Source organism: Cottoperca gobio, chromosome 15 (genome assembly GCF_900634415.1).
Source record: "Cottoperca gobio chromosome 15, fCotGob3.1, whole genome shotgun sequence".
Lineage (NCBI taxonomy): Eukaryota > Metazoa > Chordata > Actinopteri > Perciformes > Bovichtidae > Cottoperca > Cottoperca gobio.
Window position 1 is genome coordinate 4,631,057 of NC_041369.1, and position 21,929 is coordinate 4,652,985.

General features: G+C 41.5%; 1 protein-coding gene across 1 annotated transcript in view; it reads left to right on the forward strand.

The window, feature by feature from the left end:
- dntt (deoxynucleotidyltransferase, terminal) overlaps window positions 1–21,929 on the forward strand; it is an 89,418-nt gene that overhangs the window by 25,875 nt on the left and 41,614 nt on the right. The window contains exons 7-8 of the mRNA XM_029450187.1: window positions 2,838–2,970; window positions 9,569–9,671. Coding sequence (XP_029306047.1) covers window positions 2,838–2,970; window positions 9,569–9,671 — 236 coding nt within the window. The remainder of the gene's footprint in view (window positions 1–2,837; window positions 2,971–9,568; window positions 9,672–21,929) is intronic.

Consider the following 21,929-nt stretch of genomic DNA (forward strand, 5'->3'; position numbering starts at 1 on the left):
CTGTAATGTGTTCTCTCTAAAGTGAGATGAGATGTGACAAGCGGGGACTTTACAGTGAAAACACAATGAAAAAGGCAGCACGGGTATTTTTTCAATAAAAATCAATGAACAGTGACTGTGAAGGGAACGCTTGCTGTCGAATTCCCATGAGCTCTCATCAATCAGCCGGGCAGAGAGGGCCATCGGACCAAAGGCCGCGAGAGGTCACTGACTTACAGTGGGAGAGTTATGATTTGTTTCAAATGTTAGAGGCATTTGTAAAGAAAGACTTTGGTTCATATTTCTGTGGGGAATCATACTTTATTGCTTTTGTAATGTTGTTATTTAGTTCAGTCAGTTCAAAATTGCCGAGTGAGAAAATCACGCAGATCTTCAGCATCTACTGGCCCGTAGAGGGCGCACAAGCGCTTCCTTTAACCCCGCCTCCCAACCGCCCTGTCTGGCCCTCATTCACATGAAATGTTATCTTTAGAATAAAAATAACTCTGGATTTTTTGTTTTTGTTTTTAGACATCTCTTTACCAATGCAAGTCTATTAGAAAAGGTCTTTGTAGGCCAAATGGCATCACGCTACAGACCCGGAAGTTTTTATTCCATGGTTTGGCCACTATGTCAAATTGGCTTTAAAGCTTGCCGCTGTTCCTTTTGGTTTGGCCCAGATTCTGGCAGACTTGAACAAATACCTGAAAAACTAGCTGGATTCCCATCAGCCTCAGCTTTTGCTATTTGACATCAAGTGCAGATAAGGCTGATCTGCAGCCATGCAATAGTTGTGTAGACCTTTCACTCACTGAACCTCAACCTCATGGTGGTGTTGGAGGAAAGATCAGGGTTCAGTAGGCTTACTTCTCTGGAAATCATCAAATATCTGAAAAACATTTTATGGCAATCCATGAAATAAGCGTTGAGATATTTCACTCTGGACCAAAGTGGTGGACCGACCGCCAGACTGAAGTTGCCATCCCTTTGCCACCAGTGTGGCTAAAGACCAACAATAATGATTTGGTTCAGGATGAAAATGGAATCGGTGCGGTACATAAAGTTATAGTTAGAGCAGTGATATTCAACTTACGGCCTGCAGGCCAGAGGTGTCGTGTGGCCCGCCGAACATTTTCTGATTCCCAGTAAAAATAAATTGATACACAATGGGATTATTGTATGCCAGAGTGCATAAACAAGCAGCATAATTGATGCATTATGTTTATGAATCATTTCAACATTTGAGTGATGTTATGATGGAAGAGCTTCCAGCTGTTTAATGCAAATGCAAAGAAATCACTTACAATTACAATGTGGTTGCTATTATTATATTATTATTATTGCTATTGAATGCAGTAAATTAGAATGGCACTAGGGGAGCGCAGACCAAGGGCAACAGAGCATTCATTATTTCTCAGATGGTCCCATTTCCAGAGTAGGGAAGTGGTTGTTCCGACTTCTGCCAGTGCATGAGCTTTAAGTAACAAGATGGACACTACAGAGAGGTTGTGTTGTATTTTATTGATCAGAGCGATTAAACAACAAGTTGATATCTGTGTCCGAATTGAAGCGGGCGTTCATGTGAATTCTTTGTTGAGAACTAATTTTTACGATTACATGAATGCAGCACAAACGCCCTATCTTGCAATGTTAACGAAAGTGGAACTTCACTTGTGAATCTGCCCCGTGATTCTCTCCAAAATGTATCAGGTTCTTCCTTCGGCCATGCTTCACACTTCCACCACGTTTCATGAAAATCGGGCAATTCGTTTTTTCCTTAATCCTGCTGAAAGACAGAAAAACAGAAAAACAAACAAACAAACAAACAAACAAACAAACAAACAAACAAACAAACAGATACATCTGAGAGCTGAAAACATAAAGGAGATAAAGTTCTGATGTATCTGTAATATAGGCCCGGTGTCAGTCCTTGTGCCAAGTTAATTTAGGTAAAACGCAAAAAAAATAATCTTATTAATGTTTATTAACTGGCCCCTGGCTTCCTGTCATTTTGCAAAAGTTGCCGCTGTACTAACTTGTGTATCCCTGGGTTAGAGCGTATCTGCAGTGCAATGTTCAAATCTGAAAGAAATGGCTGAGCGAACAGGAATGCAGCCTCAATTGTTGTCAGTGATAGAAATCCCGCTGAGCATTCAATGTACGTGGTTATATCTCTCAAAGGGAAGTACTGATGTGCAGCTTTTCATTTGTATGCCTCTTCTGCTGCTCAGGATGCATATACTGTAACACTGCATGAGCTGGCAATTCAAAACATTATATTGCACCACTCGCAGGTTCCCATTCAGTTTCAAACTCCATCCGATGATGTATTATGCTGACAGACGTCTTCATCAAACTGGTCATAATCCATCATTGGGAACACTGCAGTCTCCGCTCCGTGCAGGCAAATAATGGAAGTTTTTGGCATAGGAAAATGTGTTTGAACCCTGATCTCTCTGTATTCTGTGAATCTTAAAAGAGCAGAAACGTGAATTATCTCCATTTATTTTACTGCAGTACAGACATAAATATCATTAAGGATCTTTGTAATTGTGTAACTGCGTCTGTTCAAGGGGAATGAAAAAATTGAATTAACACTTTTTATGTAGCACAAGAAGAAATAGATCAATGAGATACCCATCAGTCCATCAATCATAATTTAGCTGAGTGTCTGCACTGGCTGTAATCCTCTCGTGTCTGCAGCAGGCGTACAGCGCTCGTCGCTTTCTATCAGCCAGCAGAACATATCACATGTTACCTTACTTTTAATTCACCCTGACTCTCCACTTCTCCAGAGGAAATAGCCATGATTGATGGCTGGCTCCCAGACTAATAACCACGTGGTCTTTTCCCTACAGGTTTTCTGCATTATGGAGACATCTCTAGGGCTGTCAGTAAAGCAGAGGCCCTGTCCCTGAGGAACATTATTGACGGAGCTGTCCATGCGATCACACCGGCCGCCGCGGTAGCACTGACAGGTGGCTTTCGCAGGTACATGACTTGTCTCCTCCTCTCAGTGTTGATAGGGAACATCGCTTCATTTCCTGCATTTCTCTCTTGTTTCCCCGCTGTTTTTAAAACTCATTGTGTTTATACACAGGGCAATGCAAGATATTAGACACAGTTGATATTAAGTAGTAGATCAAATGTGTTGGTATGACAACACAGCACACGATCACCATGTCTTCGTTCTTGATCATTAAAAAACAGACGGTGCACGGGTCATTCCCAACATAGAATTGTATAAATTTACATGAAGATGTTGAAATGCATTACATTTTCAATCTCCGAGTGCACGGTGAGTGCTCTTGTGAAGCTCCCTACTGAGTGCAACTATTTGCACACAGCCGGTGCCTCCCTCCGCCACCCCCTCTCTGTGCTGCTTTTTTTTTATATGTGTGGTGCTTTGTGCCTGAGTAAGCGTGGAGCACTCTGCTCTGTGGTGTTGTAAAAATACAGCCATAACCAGTGGCGTGTGCGGTAAATAATTCAAAAGCAGTCTGGCAGTAAGGACAGGCGCTTGCCTCTCAATAGGGGTGACAGAGCTGCCACAGCTGAGCTGATGGTCTTTAATACTGCCCGGGCTACAAACGTTACATGTTGCCAGGGAGCGTTATTCTTCTTTTCATTTTTAAACATCTTTTAGAATTTTCCCTTTTATCTATTTGCTGTATTCTTACACATTCCAGTTTGTCAAAGACGCTACAAAATGATCATAGACCGAATTTTTAATTGAGACAAAGTAACTTTATTTTTACTTCTGCTAAACAACGACCGCTGGGAAAAGAGCCAATTAGAAATATCACAGCGCTGCAGGGATGAGTCTTAACACCTGTAAAATGAGTCAGCATTTTAACACTTCCGGTTCCCTCGACGACAATGAGTTCTTTTGAATACTCATCTTCTACTCAGTGGTGGTCGGGTACAGTCACGCGGACGTGGTGTAGTTCATTTATAGCCTAATGTCATGTGCAATATTCACTTTTTATAACTCCTGCAATTATCTCTCACTCTTACAATTTTTTATCAATGACTTTGTACTTACACTATTGTTACTGTATTTTATTCTATTTAATTGTGTACTCAACACTTTACTTTCTTGTTCTTTTGCTGTAACACGGTACATTTCCCCTTCGTGGGACTAATACAGGATTTCTGATTCTGATTCTGATAATGTGTAACTCCTGGTGATTGCATTTATGTGTAAAATAAATCAGTATCAGAAACGTTTGTTTGCCACAGAACTTGTGCAAAACTCAAAAATAATAATGTTAAAATTATACGAAACTTCTTGGTTGGCCTGCAAAACCATGTCATCTCCGCAGCTCTTCTTCCAAGATGTTGTAAAGAGTAGCACAAGTGGAAATGAGTCATACGCTGTGTCTCATGCCATACGTACCCAATTAATATGGAATAGTATTGTCCTAACAGTATACACTATTCACTAACCTGCAATCCACATACTTAGCGGTGTGATACTAACAGGACACAATACTGTGTTGCAAGACATCAAACTGCAATTTTACAAGACACAGCATGTTTAATAGTTATTATTTAATAAAGTGCTCCTGGAGCTATTTCACCACATATCCACCACAAGCTACGGGTCAAAGCCCGGACTGTATTGAATTGAGAGAAGGTGCGTTTGTAAGACAAAGATTGTGTTATTTCGCCACTCAAAAGTTACATAGTGTCGCTTTAATGCCCCGACCGTGATGTATATTCAATTTGTCTCGCCGATTATTGGTCCACAACTTCCTAAGTAAAGATGTTATCAAACAGCACAAGAAAAAATCTCTCATCTTCAAAAGGATAAATGACAGCTGGGATGATATCTGATTATGTAAATAACTGCTCCTCAAGGGGATAATGTAGTAAAAGAGATGAGCAAAGTGATTAGAGCATCATGGATAGTTAACATCAAGAATGAAGGGGAGGAACAGAGGAAGATTTATGGGCCAGGAGCATGCTGCAGAGTGTAAAGGGGCCCGTGAGGGAGCTTTTTATGGCTTTAAGCACACATTTACTTCAGCTCATATTTGGTGCAGGCTTTGGGAGCATTACGAGTGACCTAATTGGGATAATGCACAGCTATAAATGATGACTTGTACATTATCAGTCAGTAAGTAAGTCATTTACCATTATCTTGCTGAAAAGCAGATTCTCTAGACATGGTGTAAACACAGCCGGAGACGACATAAGGCCTATTACACCAACATAGCTCACATTGTCTCTAAGTTGTCAGCAGCACCACCAATAACCCACTAATTCTCTCCTGTGTGACATATTTGAACATGTTCCCTTCTAAAGTCCTGTCAAAGCTCGATTTAATCACCTATAATTTCCAGCATGAAGAGTTTCTTATTAGCTTCATCTTTCCAGCTGATAGCCCTTGTCAAAAATGAAGCACGCACACATATACATAGGCTATAGCCTACATATATATAAATATATATATACACACACCTCTTTAAATAGATATACTCTGCTCTGCCAAATCTTTCATCTCTGGATAACATACACAAAGAAATAACTTGGCTCCCAAAAGTTTCATGAAATAAGCGCCATACTCCAGCAAACTCGAGCTGTCATGCACTTCAGAGGGGAACAGCATGGCGAGGATTTGTTGATGCCACTGACATTAGCCTTATTGTAAGGACAGCTGTGGAAGGCGGGTGACAAGTCTTAAAGCGGTTTTGTTGGGGGGAGGATTAAAAATAGATTAGGCTCCAAAATACAGCTTCTACCACCACTGCGTGTGAACGGCTCACACGGTGTCAGCAGAGTGTGTATTTATTTCCATGGGAAGCCGGCAAGTCCCAGCTGCGGATCTTATTTAACATCATGTTGTCTGGGATAGAACTCAAAGTGACACTGATGAGGGGCCCAATGGTGTCTGCTTTCAAATCTTCAAACGGTGGGCTGAGTCCCGCAGCATTGTTTCCCTTGAACAACAAACAGAGATAAGTAATCCTTATCAGTTTAGTTCAGGATGTCATTATTTTTAAAACCAACTCTATTATCAGCTTGCAGGGGAAAGAGCAAAGCGAGCTGTCTGATCGTGAAGTATAGCCGCTTTGCACTTAGCGCTTTCTAGTTTTTTATGTTATATCTTTGTGATTATAACCTTTTTATTCCATGTTAGCAAGAAACTTAGCACAGCAAGTGAGATACAAGGTGAATTTATATATATTTTTTCCCCTGCCACTTTCGGCTGCCGCTGAACGCTGCTTCCTGCTGCACAGAAATGCATTCTGTGAAATTTCCAGCAGCAGCAAAAATTCCCACATCTGTATTATTCATACATGTCGCAGTGTCGTCCACACAAATGTGTAAATAACTATGTATATTTTATAGGCTTTGTGCTGAAAGGATGAATAATTTAGCATTTCATCTCACGCAATAAAAGAGTAGACCGGCTAAACTCAACTGCTCGGCTTTTTGTTGCACTTAATTTAAAGTAACACTGGCGGTGTTACTGTGCACAGCGTGTTAACAGCCCATCAAAGCTAATATTTTCAACAGGATCCTTCCCAGCCATATGTCCCGCTGAGCAGGAGTGGATGCCCTAATGCCAAATAAAAACAGTGTAGGTGCACTATGAGAGGCAGAGAAGAAGAAAAAACACCCTCTTTGCTGGAGAGAATGTGCCTGATGTGCAGTTGTCTACTTTTCCGCTGACTGTGGTTAAAACCAGAGGAGGTATCTGCACAGATCCGACACGTATTAATGCTCCGATGCAAACAGGAAGGAGTTGAAAAGTGTAACACCACAGTGTCTTCTCTTCAAATAAACATCCATTCCCATGTTTCTCATGCTTCGATGAAATCAGCTTGTTTTTAAAGCTCTGATAGGAGGTAAACTCAATTTATGCTGATAATGTCTCTGCATCTCTCCCGCTTTGGTGTTTTTGCTATTCACGGCACACATCCATGCAGTACTCTCGAGTGAGTTTTGCCAGCGCAGCAGTGAGATTCACTTAACAACTCGAGCTCACTGTACAAGCTGGAAGTGTTGTGGAATCTCAACTTTGCCAATTAAGAGTGTCGGAAAGGTTTGGTGGAAAGTTGCTCATTCAGCATGTGTAAATGTGCAACGCAGTCTCAAACAGCTGTCTTTACCAGTCCACTCATTAAAGGAGAAGTGTCAACTTTTCAGATAAAGGCCCACATACATACAACTGAGTGTAAAGACAAGCGTATAAAGTGAGCACTGCTACGTCTTCTATTATTTTAGAAAGGGAACATACATACAGTCGGCTGAGTGAGCCTGTAAACCAGGCAGCCACTCATACTGTTAATGCCAGGGAGGCACATGCTCTCTGCCTCTAGCGCTAACCATTAACATTATCATGCCTTGTGGAGCTCTAATGACTGCTTTTTAATACTTCCTTGCTCCCTGAATTAGCCACGGTGACCTTTGAAGCTTTCCCACAAGTCATTCGCAGCCTTCTTTAATGCCCCTCGCTCTCGCTGCTGTCACTCATCCGTTAGAGGCGGCAAGGAGAGATCAAACACGGAGCCTCGCTGCAACTGATCCTTCTTTGCAGCCATATCGCCAGCTCCAACATTCGCTGTCATTTCGTCTCTTTGCCGCTTACGTCTGTATGATTTTGCCAATTGTTTATCACAAGGTTTGTGAGTGTGAGTGTGTGTGTGTGTGTGTGTGTGTGTGTGTGTGTGTGTGTGTGTGTGTGTGTGTGTGTGTGTGTGTGTGTGTCAGCAGGTGTTCTGTAATGATGAGTTTGAAATGATGCCTGGCCTTTTAGGCAGGTAGTCCCGAGCTAAGGCGGCATGCCAGCTTGAGCAGATCGCAGCCTGGCAGGGGGAAGCTTCAGCACTTGTGGATGGTGTCTGCGTCTACATCGTCCTCACTGTCGTGACTGTCCAAAAAGCTGTAATATGAGGTGGTTTGAGCCTGTAACGATAATCACAGGAACTGCTTTTTAGCCAGTTAGTGTTTTTGCACAGGAGGACTCGGAGTAGTGAAGATGCACTCTTAGCCATTCCACCTGTGTTCTTCATCAGATAAAATCTCATGTCAAATAAGTTTACTAAAAGTTCCCTCTCATATTTACAATTTGGAGCAGCTTCCAATTCAGCCGAGATTGTCGCAGGCCACCATTTGTTGTCTCGTTTGAATGCCAAAGAGCAGACCATACAACACTTAAAGCCAGTTTGTTTTTTTAACTAGTAGATAGACTTGTCCTTGATCATTTTTATCATCAAGACTTTCTCAGGAAACTTAAAATACTGAAGTCAACAAGTTCTAATACCGGTATATATTTCCGAGAATCAGAGTTGACACACACGCTCACGGTGTAGACACACTGGGGTGCAGCCACGCTGGGGTGCAGCCAACCGGTTCTGTAATTGTGTTGACTGGAGATGCATGAGCAACTCTGGTATAGCATGGAGCAATCACAAGAACTGGCCGGGGCAGGACGAGTATTTTACTAAAAGGAGAAATCCATTATTAGCAGGTGGAGTTGGAGTGTGCTTCAATAATAGCCAAACAAATCAGCTCCTGTCATGACCTTCAAAGCACAGACATAGAAATACAAATATGCTTTCAAGGAGGTCCCATGTGAAGGACATTTTTAAATTCCTTGTGTTACAAGTAATGGTGGTGGCAACTAAACTTCCATTAGTGTTTCTGTATTGTATCTGAATACATTTTTAAAGGAACCCTCCCAACCCTGCTTGTGGCTTACATGCACTGTAGTTTATTGAAGCAACTAAAAAGGTTGCTCTTGAAATAGGCGGTGCTAGAAGCTTGGTGACATAGTGAATACTCTTAGGGCTAGTTAGAAGCTTTTGATTTGTACTCATGTTTTATGTACATATTGTATGTAGGGATTGGTAGAGTGGTGCAGGCTGGGGCAATATTAACCTGCTGGTATTACACAGCTATTAACAGCAAGCTTTAAAAACAACTTCAATTCCAACCATGAACTCCACTTGAGGAGCTTCTACCCCTTGCTTTAAAACAGGAAACTCATTCTACAGACAAACAAAGTGCATGATCAATGACAATAAACCAACAAAAATAATTTCTAAAGTTTCAAATAATTCTTTGAATTGTCCTAAAACAGCCATATTAACATTATAGAGCGCTTTGGGTACTGTCCCACTATGAACCTCTTTGATATGCCTTTTGTGTACATATTTGATGCACATGCAGGGGTTCTCTGCTGAGTTTTCAGTTTATCTGTTCCTACCTGATAATCACTAAATAATCACTTCCACTACAGCGCAGTTGTGCTGACGGAGAAATTGCATTGAGTAAGCGCAGTCAGACTCCATATGGGTGTGCTTTATGACACTGATCCAAGCTGAAAATGATGATTCTCATAAAAAGTTAAAGCTCTGACAGCTGAGGAGGCAACAAAGAAGGAGCTTTCACACTTAACAACTAAGGACAAATTACTTGTTAGAATAATGAAAAAAGCCAAGACCATTAGTATGGCCTGTGCTTTTAATAGCTCCGTCTGTCACCTTCCCTCTTCATCAGTTAAGGGCTGTGACTAAAAGATAATTATTTTCATTAGCACAGTGGATGAGTAACAGTGCTATGTCTTTATATCCAGGGGAAAGGAGTTTGGTCATGATGTAGACTTTATCGTGACCACACCTGAGCTGGGGAAGGAGGACAGACTGCTACTCAACATTATTGATGGTCTGAAAAGACAAGTAAGTATGTTGTTTCCTTTTTTTTTTGCAATTAAGGGACGTAATGAGGACATTGAGCCTTGTTGATCACCATTTTTGAATAAAATCCAGTGCTTTCCCTGAAATAAACAAGTAGGCAGTATTGGTTTGAATCCAAATCACCGAAATTAAATATATTTTGGAAAAATAACCCCTGCTGTATAGTCTTATTATAGACTAAGGTCTATAATAGAATAAACAGAGCACTGCAGAATATCCTCTTGAAAACCTATCATTTTGTAGTGCTGTGTTACAAGTGTTGCATTACAATAAGTAGGAGTTCACAATAGTATTTGAACACTTTGCATTTAAAGTTCAATTATTGAAAGTGGTAGTTTCAAGAACCTAAAGCTGGCCATATGTGTTTCTAGTGTTTTAGTGGAGATTTACACATCACTAGATTGAAATGGGACGCATCACATAAACTAGTTTTTATGTAAAGAGGATTTGCCACTAAATATTTACATGTGTTGCGTAGCTAACTCAAATTCAAATCAAATCAAATCAAATTTATTTGTATAGCCCAATATCACAAATTATACATTTGTCCCAGTGTGCTTTACAGACTGTACAGGTTACGACACCCTCTGTCCTTAGACTCTCGCATCGCACAAGGAAAAACTTCCTAAAAGAAACCCCAAAATTAAAGGGGAAAAAATGGAGGAAACCTCAGGGAGAGCAACTGAGGAGGGATCCCTCTCCCAGGACGGACAGACGTGCAATAGATGTCGTGTGTACAGGATAAACAACAAAGTACAAATACAACATTTGACAGAAATTATGTTGTGTTGGAAAAGAGAAATTTTGGATGAATCCAGGAAAATGTCAAAAGGGGGACAGATAACTGATCTAACTGCCAAATTTAACATTAACTTGCTGATACCTGTTTGGATTGAAGAGTAAGATATTATAGAATACATTCAGTATGTTCAATAATGATGTCATCTGGGCAGATAACACTGTTCTGATTGCATAAAAAAGTTAATTTTTTGCAATGTCTTGCCTTGCTTAATGTATCGCAGCCCATATATCATGTATCGTCATATTGTTTAAGATACATTGTTTGGCCCATTTCTGTTGCAGAATTTTTTTTTTGCATAACACTAAGATGCTACGGTAACTTCCTTTTTACACGTTGATTGCTTGGGTTGGATGACGCTGTTGATATTTTCAAGCAAACCCTTTAACCTTTTCATTAGCTCGAAACTAGAAAGTAGTTGCTAAAACCGTATGCCATGCTTCAAACAAAAATGTTGTAATGGGTTTATGAATAGCTGGTGCAACCCTATGAAAGTGTTACTGTGCCTTGACCCAAATCCAGTCTTTTAAAGTTACTGCTACGTTAATGGAATGCATGCATGTTGTTGCTATATAATCACATGCTTATGCAATATTTTGATTTATGATAAACCCCTCATTATTCCACTAGTCAACCGCCCATTCATTCTCACCGCAGAACACTGATTTTCTAGATTTTTCTAGAATTTACTGTACTGTAGGACCTACAGTGTCTCTGACTGCAGTGCAGTAGGTATGTTTGGATAATAAGACATGGAATAGAGTCACTTTTCCATCATTCAGAACTGTCAGCAGCTTTTTTATAAAACTTAGAGAGAAAGGTGGACTGAGGTTCTGCCTTTAATGGAAAGAGATTGGGAAAAGGTGAGTGTATCAAGTAAAAGAGACACGGTACAATTTAGGGGGCCACTTTAAGAACTTTTAGCTGGGCTTTCAAGGACTATCGGCAGCTTTGGAGGCCCCTTAATGGAAAATGGATCCTTCAATGGAAAAAAAAGGAAAGAAAAGGAGAGGATGAATGTGAAAGAGAAACAAAGAGACAGACAGATGGCATCAGATTAAAGTGGAGAGAAAATTAGCAGAAAGTCAGCCTAGTGAGAGAGAGAGAGAGAGATAAAACAAAGTGACAGACAATGTTAATGGCAGGCTATGTTTACTTCCACATATAGTTTAATTATTGGCTGTACTCAAATGATGAAAATTATTTGCTGCTAATACCACAGTAATGTGACAAATATCAGTGTGCTCTAGAAGTGTCCGTGTAACGGAGGTGCTCTCGGTCTTTGTGACGTTTGTGTTGCGCTTCATGATTGGCAAAGTATTTTTGTGTTGCATTGGTATTATTCGGCTGTGCACAGACAAGCAGTGGAATATGTTTGCATAGGACATTTAGTGCACATGATGAGTGCAACAATGAAACAAACAAGTGTTATGTTTTAAAATACTTTTATTGAATGGTTTATTGTCTTAGTTCTAGATGCCGGGTGGTTGGATTGGCCGTGCCACCTGTGGATATAGTATTGTTTTGGAGCAATCTTGTCGTGGCTCAGTTTATAAGTATAAACATAAATGTGGAAGTTGTTGAATGCAATTATTGTTAGTTTTAATGTCAACATACATATATAATTAACAGCATGTCATGTACAAAACACTTACCTGTGCTAACCTGTCTCCAACTCCCAGCGTGTGCAACTAAAAGAGTCCCCGGGGAACAAACGCCACTCTAGGAGGGTTCCGCTGACTAGGATTGAGTGGGGGGTGGGGACTATTTTAGGTTTATATTTGTCAGCTTTGTTTAATTGTTTCATGCCTCATTGATAAATGGGTTGATTAATGGATGTTCTTTTTTATGTAGTATATATTTGTATTTAGATTGTTTAGGTGGAACTGCAGCACCCCTGGGTCTTGGTAGCACCTAGGGTGGGGGCTATAGACGGAATCGGAGTTTCGGGCTTCCGGTGGAATCGCAATGCATGCTGGGGTGGCAAGACTAGAAAAGTGAGCACCAACTCTACAAGGGCCGCCATATTGGATTTATTCTCTACGTGTTTACATTGTATTTAGCTTATTCTTCAAGCTTGTTGTAAACAAACCTACTACTCTACAATGAGTTCTGAACTCATTTCTTATGATGAGGTTCAGATGTGGAAAGTCGAAACTTTGAAAGTAATTTGCCGCAAGCGGAATTTAAAGGTTTCAGGAACAAAACTGGAGCTTATTGCCAGGGTGTTTGCTGCATCAGAGATGGGCATTGAGGAGCAACCAACAGCTAACGAAAGACTTTCAATCACAGAAAAAGAAAAGACTAAGCTTTTGGTTATGCCGAGTGGCGTTTCAGTGCCTGATCCCTTGACATTGCAGGATGGACTGGGTCAATGAAAACAGCATGACTTCTTGGCCGCCGATATACCTCAGCAATATAACGTTATTTTTAATGTCTGACCACCCAGGGAACCATGTCGAGTTTCATAAACGAACTTTGAACGAATACAAAGAAGGCAAAGCATTTAGACTGTTTGACTCTGGCTGGTTGAAACAAATATCTTTCAATCCTCTCGCAGATTCTGAGTATTGCTTTTGGAAAGCAAAATGTACTCATTCAATGAAAGTTTCCCATACGCCACATTCAGCATGGATCTGCGCAGTCAAGAAAACTGGCGATATCATAAGTGCTTATTGCAGTTGTGTTGCAGGGTAAGCTATTATAAATATATACCTAACTTGTGTTTGTTAATTATTATAAAACTCAATATATAGAAAGAACATTTGTCAATATATAAATCAAGTAGATAGACTACATACCCCAGGTCGAGTTCAGGATCAGGGAATTCATTTATTGGTTTTCCTTGCATGAAATGCTCACTGCAAATCCGCGAAGATTTCTTGGGCTTCCAAGACTTCCCATTGTAATCCTGTCTCTTTACAGCTTTGGTCCATGCTAGCCTTCTATCATTTGATTCTTTAGTGCTGTTGGAAATGGAAATAGTTCGAATGGGGGCTTGCAGTCGCAATTTTTGCAACCGTGAAGCTCACAATGAGATTCTGCCCATTTATTTATCTTTCTCCCACTGTTTGAACATCCTTTTACCACACAATGTCGGTGTCCAAATCCCATAACTAGAAGAGCGATGATTACACACTAAAAACTAGCCAAATACAATGTAAAAACGTTTGAAGAATAAGCTAAATAAAATAAGAATAAGAATAAATCCAATATGGCAGCCCTTGTAGAGTTGGTGCTCACTTTTCTAGTCTTGACACCCCAGCATGCATTGCCATTCCACCGGAAGCCCGCAACTCCGATTCCGTCTATAAAAGTCTGCTCTTGTGCAAGAAAAAGGGAGGAACTGGGCATGGCAGTTGGCCTTGCTGCTGCAATGGTGACATGAATATTATTATTTGCAAATATATGTCTATATTTGGGCTTTGCTGTATATCCTGCCTCTACCTCCTTACTTATGGTCTTAACCGCTCTCAAGGTCAGTTTAAGAAGTGGTGTCAGAAGTGGGATTTGACCAGGTGAGGAGGTAAAGATGACCAGAGGTGGAAAGAAAAACGAGCAACGGGAAGATGCCAAATGACGGTGCGGCTATGTCGACATCCGACCAGCAGTCCATGGCAGGCAACAAGGGACAAGTTGGAGGAGCTGACCTACATGGTGAAATCGTTAATGCACTCTCAAGCAGCTTGAGATATACAGCAGGAAAAATAATGCTGGAGCACCAGTTTCGTCAGATTCAAGCCCAGCTAACAGAAATGAGAGAGGAGCAGCACAGTGAGCAAGATGGTGATGGGGAGCGGCACCGAGAAGGAAGAGAATATGCTGATGATCAGGAGGAAATATATTTGTCCAGGCGTAGGTCACCCAGATGACAGCAACACTCACCTATACATTGTGACCTGAAGCTTTTGCCACTGTCTCCTGAAGATCATATAGAACAGTTTTTTTCTAGAATGGCCCATGTCTGTCATTGGTCCCACGATGAATGGGAGATGGGTAAGGCATGCAGTGCATATGTACTTATGGACATTAATGACTCAGAAGATTACGCTAAAGGCTATTCTTGCCAAGTATGAAATCATTGCTGACACTCATCGGCGAAGGTTTCGTGCTCTGGACGTCCAGCCAGGTGAGACACCCCGTGAGCTGTACGTCCATCTGAAGAGCCTATTCTGCAAGTGGGTAAGAACTGAGACAGCCACCATCAAAGGCATTTTCCGAACTTTTGATTCTTGAACAGTTCCTACGAATGGTAAATCCATATATAGAAGTTTGGATTCGGGGGACATGATCCAAAGACAGCTGAGGAGGCTGCCCGCCTTGCCGAAGTTTTCCAGTCAGCTAGGAAGTGCTTATGCCCAGGGTAGAAACACCAACAGTAGGCAATACACTCCCAGTAGACCCACCCACACCAAAAAGCCAGTTCAGTCAGAGGTGAGGTGCTATCATTGCAATGAGTTTGGCCACATTCAGTACACCTGTCCCGCTGGCTGCTCGGAATAGTAAGCGCTCTCTTCTCTCTACTGTTTCTAGACCCACAAGGCTAAATGCTATCACTCAAGGGAAAGCATGCATAGCATTAGTGCTCATAAATGGACAGCATGAGGTAGCTCTTGTAGACTGGAGCAGTTTCCAGACAGTAGTGCAGTCCAGCACAGTCTAGCCCTGAAAGATCAGTAGACCAAAGACAAGGCTAGAATCAACAAAAAGCCTTACGCCACTGCAGAGGTCTACTTGACTGTAGGGGGGCAGACTTTTCTTATCTTGGTGGCCCTAGCACAGAAGCTCCCCTATCCTATCATTTTAGGACTAGATGTTCCACTTTGTTGGATTTTGTACAAGACCCACAGCCACAAAGTCCCTTGCCCTGTCACAAATCCGCTATTCCCTCTGAACCTGAACCTGTTTGGAGAAGCGCCCAGAGAGTCAGAACTCCCTTAAAGCTGATTTGGAGGAAGGCTCCTGGATCCAGTCAAAGTCCTGTGATGTTGCTACAAGCGTTCCTCCAGTCACTCAGAAACACAGTCAGGAAACTAGGCCATTCAATTCTTTGGGCAGAGCACATGGCAACTCTCAAAACATTGCGTGGTTGGTAACCATTCTGCATGGCCAGACATGTACACCCAGTTTTGTAACGCCCGTGGGACCTGCAAGATTACTTCAGGGAAAAGAGTAGCTAAAGCCCCTTGACAGCCATTGCCATTCTTCAAAACTCCTTTTGAGGGGATAGGTATGGATGTATGGATTGGGCCTTTAGAAAGAATTGCCTCTGGTAACCGTTAAATTGTAGTCATTTGTGACTACGCCACTCACTACCTGGAAGTGTTCCTGTCCCTGGGATCAGAAAAAGCCAGGCATATGGCAAATTGCATACTACAGTTGTTGTTCAGTTGATCTTTTGGTCGTCAGGTTATTGGGTTGTTATCTTTGCAACACCGCTAAAATGATGTTAGTTATGTGTGTTTTTTGCTGGAGATGTCTGCTAGTTTGCTTCTATGTCATAAATATGTATATTGTGTACCTAGCAAATTAATCAGATGACTTTTTAAATAGTTTTTCATGATTGTTGAGCCATGGAACTCAATTTCCCGGGATCCTCCACGGTTGTCAAAACACTCAATCACTTCCTGCATCCTGATATCACCTTTCGCACCAGGGTGGTAAAACTAGCGATGATAAAAAGAGACACAAAGCAATGTGTTCGCTCCCTTTCTCCTCGGAATCTCTTTCTCCTCTGACCTCCTTCACCTTGGGTGGAAAATAACGGAGATCACGGCTGTGAACGCCATAGCCGCTGGATCGCTGGTAGCGGCCTGCTTGAATGAGACCATTGCTGCTCTCAATATCAAATGGCTCTCTGGTCACACTGCAGTCTGCTTAGAAGCATATTCACCTTGCCAACCTATACTGTTAAATGTGAAAACTTAACTAGCTATTGATATGGTTATTTTGTCTGTAGTTATTCATTTAACTATTAATCAGAGTTCCTAAATCATAGTCTCATATATTTTATAGGTTCACTTTATGATACTATATTAACTAGCTATTGTTTTAAGTTGTTATAAAGGTGGTGCCCCATTTAAGGTGATTTAATGTAAATGAAGTCAAACTGATTAATAATCAATAATTATACTTTATATAATAATTAATAATTATTTTTAAATAATTACTCATTCCTTCTAATAGCCATTTCAATAAAAAACAAGCCTCATCTCGTCTGTTGCAGACATTTTGACCTTTGTCATGGCCTAAAAACTTACGTCCATAGAAAAGTATGGTCTCATTTTGAACCGGTGCATCTGCAGATCGTTTTTCTTAGTTAATAAAACATTTTAGAGATGCATAGTTTTCACAGAACAGTGAGACAGGCCTTCAGTTTAATTTCTCGATTGCTCTAACTGGACTTTCTGTCTCATCATTACCTGAAGCAAGACTCCCCCACCAATGCAGCTTGCCCACTAAAACGATAGAAATGACTAGAAATCTCCTGTGTAGACAGAACTTTAAAAAGCAACTTGTACAGATGAACTGCAGATTTTCCCATCATTTCTTACAGTGTAGTAACACTACAGAGGGATCCCTGCATGGCCTCTATGGATGGGACATCATTGTACATATGGCATATTTGTATTGTATTAACATATGGTTACATCTTATATTGAATTTAAAATATGAAACAAATCTTTTGAGATCAGATGTGTGCCAATCTCATAATTATGTCTTCTTTCAGAGCAGTTGTACCTTGTTAACATGTCTGTACAAGTAAAGTCACTATGAATGTAATACATCTCTTTCTAATAAACGTAATGGAGAAAAGTGGATCTCCAAAGGTATATGCAAATACAGTACGGACAATATCACTTACAAAGAATGTAAAGTACAAAAAAAAGGGGAGACACAGTTTTCTCCCTCAGATAAATGCGTGGTTGGAGATCATAAGGGGAGACAAGTGTTTGATGAAGAGCACGGCCTAGTCTAGTCTACCTGTCGGCTTCTTTTTGTCATCACCGGGTTTAAAATGAAATTCCACATCCCTCTTCCATCCACACCTCCACATGCCTCCGCTCCTTCAGTGGTACACCCTGACCATAATTACCTCCTACTTACTGTACACTATTGCAGGGCGCTCTCACCTCCTGCTGCCGCTTACGTTTACTATAGGTCGAGGGAACTAGGTGCAAGTACGAAAGTACGTGTGAATGTGCGGGGGATGAGGAGGTAGAAAGCATGTGAAACGGTGAATTATGTGGGCATCACAGGTGTTAAAAGGGCTTTAGGATAACAACGTGATACGACCAGACGCTTTCTTTTCAGCAGGCTAAATGGAAAAGGGATGCAGAGGGGGACCGGTCTGCAGGGACGAGGACACAAGAGACAATGATTAAGTAGAGGTAGCAGAGGTTGACTCTAAGTCGTGTAACCTTGTCATCTGCAATCAAGCCCCCGGGGGCCCACGTGTCTTCACTCAGGCCTAATATCGCGGGCAGTCCCTGCACCCCCTTCCCATCTCTTCAGTGCCCCTTCTCAGCCTGCAGGGAGTTAAAAATACATCTATCTAGAAACGTCCTTGTAAAAACGGGTTCATCATCGCCCCCCTCCCCCCTGCTGATATTCTGAAAGCATAACTTGGGGGCAGAGGCAAGGTCAGCCACCAGCTTCTGAGGCAGACAGATGAGATTCAGCTTGGCCCTGGTAATTGCAACAGAGAGACGGAGAGGGCCATGTTTCATCCTCCATCCATCTATCATCTCTGTCTCTAAATACTGTATAAGTGCTGCGTTCTGAAGGCTGAGCTCTGTGTGCACTGCCACCAGTATGATGCCATTCAGCTAAAGCTTTATCGTTCTACATTTGGTCTCAATGTGGTTAGGGAAGTGAGAGTTTTCCCTTTGCTTGAATAACCAATTCAGGCAGAGCTGCCAGATACAGCTGAGGTTATTTTGCAGTTCTACATAGAGTTGGTCACTTTGAATCTGAGCAGCATGCCTAAAGGCTACTTTGACTGACATTGAGAGGACACACATACAGGCACGCAAACCGCTGTACTTTCATTTCAGCAATCAGAGCTCTTTCATTCCGTCGAAGCTCCAAATCAAAGTCGAAGCACAGTTCAAACGGTCCTGGCTAACATGTGCTAATCTGCAACTTGAAGGCAGGTTTTGAAGTCTCTCTCTGTGAGTCAGAGAGATTGCGAGATGAGATCAGAGCTCCTCGCATCCCTGACAACATCTCCCTCATCCTCTGGATGCAGGTGGCTGCGCTGGCTGCGCTGGCTGCTGCGAGCACTCATCACTCCCTCTCAAGAAAAGACCCAACGTAAATAATCAAAGCTCAGCTTTATTTTTAAATCACAATTTCAAAAGTCATGTTCACTTGACTCTTTTATTTTTTCAGCGCTCAGAGGCGAAGCTTTGGGGGAAAGATTATCTTCCCGCTGTCCTCCTCTGTAATTCCCTCTGTAAACAGTTCTGCTGGAATAAGCTTACTCTCAGATGCTAGCTGACATTACCTGCTGCGTGGGAGATGATTACAGATTGCTATTGGGCTAAACAGCCCCCGGCGATGCTGAGACGGGGGAACTTCATGACATCCTGTTTTTATGGTGGATTTGTGAGTGTGTGTATGTGTGTGTGTCAGACAGAAAGAGAGAATCTGAGAGAAAGCATTGCGACTGCAGTGTGTGTGTGTGTGTGTGTGTAGGCAGGAGGGTCGCAAACCTCATCGAACAAAGGGCGTCTGTATTCAGGTACTTATTGGTCTGTGCAACTGTCACCATAACTCATTAATACTTTTCTCTAAAGGCATCAAAATGATTCAAGGCTTAAAGAAATACTCTGCCAGGAGGGACCGAAATATCTGCTAAAATAAGACGTGACCTACATTGGCGCCCTCGTGCATGATATGGGTTGCAGACCTTCTCCCACAACTTGTCTCAAGTGTTGCTCGCGGGGATTTTAATTTCAGATTAGTCAGTGTTTAAGTGCTTTTATGCTGCCATTCTGGCCTCATTATCTAAGTGGGAACTGTCACTGCCTTCAGCTAAGCTATTACTGAACGTAAAGGGAACTTTAAGAGAGCCGTGTCCCTGCCTATTATTGGAAGGTGAATAGTTATCTTTAATTGCAGAAGTGGTGCGGTCCAGGGGTGCAGCAGAGGCTGACATCAGGAACTTTTGCCTGCAATTGCGCGACAAACGAGTCCGCCCCCTGAAGATAATTAGAGGTGGAAAAGTGAGGAGGAGGCTTGGGGATTCTTTGAGATCTGCTTCCTGCGTGTCACTCAAGGTTTTCACCGTCACCACCTTGGATTTCTCGGTGCCCTCTGGAAAGTGCGGTCCTCATCTGATATCTTATGCAGTTCGGCGGTGGGGTTGTTTATCAGCGGCTATTCAGGCTATGCTGACTATGCTGACTAGGTGTTTAATGCTTTGTGATTAACCTCAGTCATTGGCTGGACGGACAGATTGGCCGCTCGCTGCACTCGCTTCCCCAATTATTGCTCTTTAAGGAGAGTGCGGCCGATTTATGGTCAGTGAGAGGAGACTAGTATCCTAACAATTACGCTGGGCACAGGAATTAAATTGACAATTTGTAATTTTAATCGCCTTAACACTCCTGCATCCAGAGAGAGGCGCAGCCAGCCAGGCCGAGGCTCGTAGGAAATCAATTCACAGACTCTCTGTCTTCTTCCTCTCTCCTACCTGTCTTTCCCACTATCCACTCATCCACCTATTTCTCCCTTTCTCCTAGAGGTTGAACACTTTATTCTGCAACTCTCTCACACTCACTCCATTTCACTATTTTCTACACTTAAAGCTTTGTTTCTCATCAGTGACCCTCTCTGCTCTTCTCTTCAACACAATGACATCTTACTTGCCAGCGATTTCCATTATCTAAGGAGTGGAACCATTTATCAAGGAATGGGATTCATCTACTATGGCTGACTGGAGGCTCATCTCTCTATTGGATGTTTAGCCATCTCCTTTTTTCCCCCACCACTCTGGGCTCAAATAAGACTGATGACAAGTCTGAGCAGATGTTAACACTGGCCCATGTCCTTTTACTTGTATTGCTCTATGGCTAACTCCAAAAGCTAAGACAAAAGTTACAGGCTTTTTTTAAAAGCTTAATTTAACCAATCAAGTTGACATGTCGTGATTTAATCACTAAGCAGATTTCATTCATGTATTTTTTTTATGTACTGCAACATCTTGCAAGGATACTTTTTCAACATCAATGACTTTGTGACCATACAGTATGAGCTTGGAAATACACAAACAACTGGCTAAAGTGTGCTGAAAGTGATGACAGTGTTGACAGGAACACGGTGGAAACAAGAGTCCAGCAATTAGGTTCAACTGTGGTCCAAGTTGTTATTTTTTCAGCATCTTTTAATGGAGTCAACAACGTTTTAAGAGCTCGGTGAAGATGCAGTCTGATAAGTTGTCAATGCTCAATGCACAGAGTATTTTATTTTAAAGCATTTTAACGTATTTTTACAGCTGGTTGTTTTAAGATTTTAGGAAAGTTGCAGTGCTCATGGAAAGCAATAACATTTCAGAAGGATTGCATTCTGTGTCCTCAGGAACCTCAGCACTGAAACTAATTGTGTTAAATGTTCTTCTAAAGCATCCCGAGACAGGGAGGTGCTCTGTGATTACAGCATAATGCCACACGACGATGCCAAGGTTTAATAGGCTTCAAATAAGTGTTTGGTTTCTCTGTGGCTGTACTTTCATCCTACCTATCAAATAACAGAATAAGTGACTTTGGTGTTTAATGGCCCAATTCTAGGTCAGACGGTGGGAGCAGTAGTCATCCTTGTCTGCCAGACTGGCAATCATTTCCACACCGACAATATCCAGCCAATTCTTCCAGTGAAAGTTTTACTGAAATATATTAATCACTTTTTAGCAGATGTCTGAAAGACTTAATGTCATGAAACTTTCCGAAGCTCATCTGTGACAATAGAGAAGCTGATTGCCTGGACAAAAGTGAATCTTATGGGCCTTAACAAATACTGTAACATCAAGTGATGAATTGAAACATTTTACTGTAATTTTGCTTTTTGATCCAAGTCTAAACCTTGAGCAGTATTCCAGTAATTCAGTCTTTTTAAAATACAAATTAAAGCATTAAATGGTTCCTGCCAGTCAGTAACTGAGATAATCATGCAGGCTTCTGATTTCCTCTCATCTTGACTAGCGTAATGCTAATAAGTCCTTTTCATAATTTCAAATGCATGACTTTGTCTTAATTTAATGTTAATATTTAAGCTATGAGTGTTACAAATAATACTATTATTAATGTCTTGGACAAACAGAGAGGCTGATATATAGTAAAAACAAAGAAAAATATCTATAAAATCCAGTAAACATAAATTTCTACCAATATCTATGGTAAAATACTGAAAGATCCCCTCCACTAAAAAAATGTGTTTCC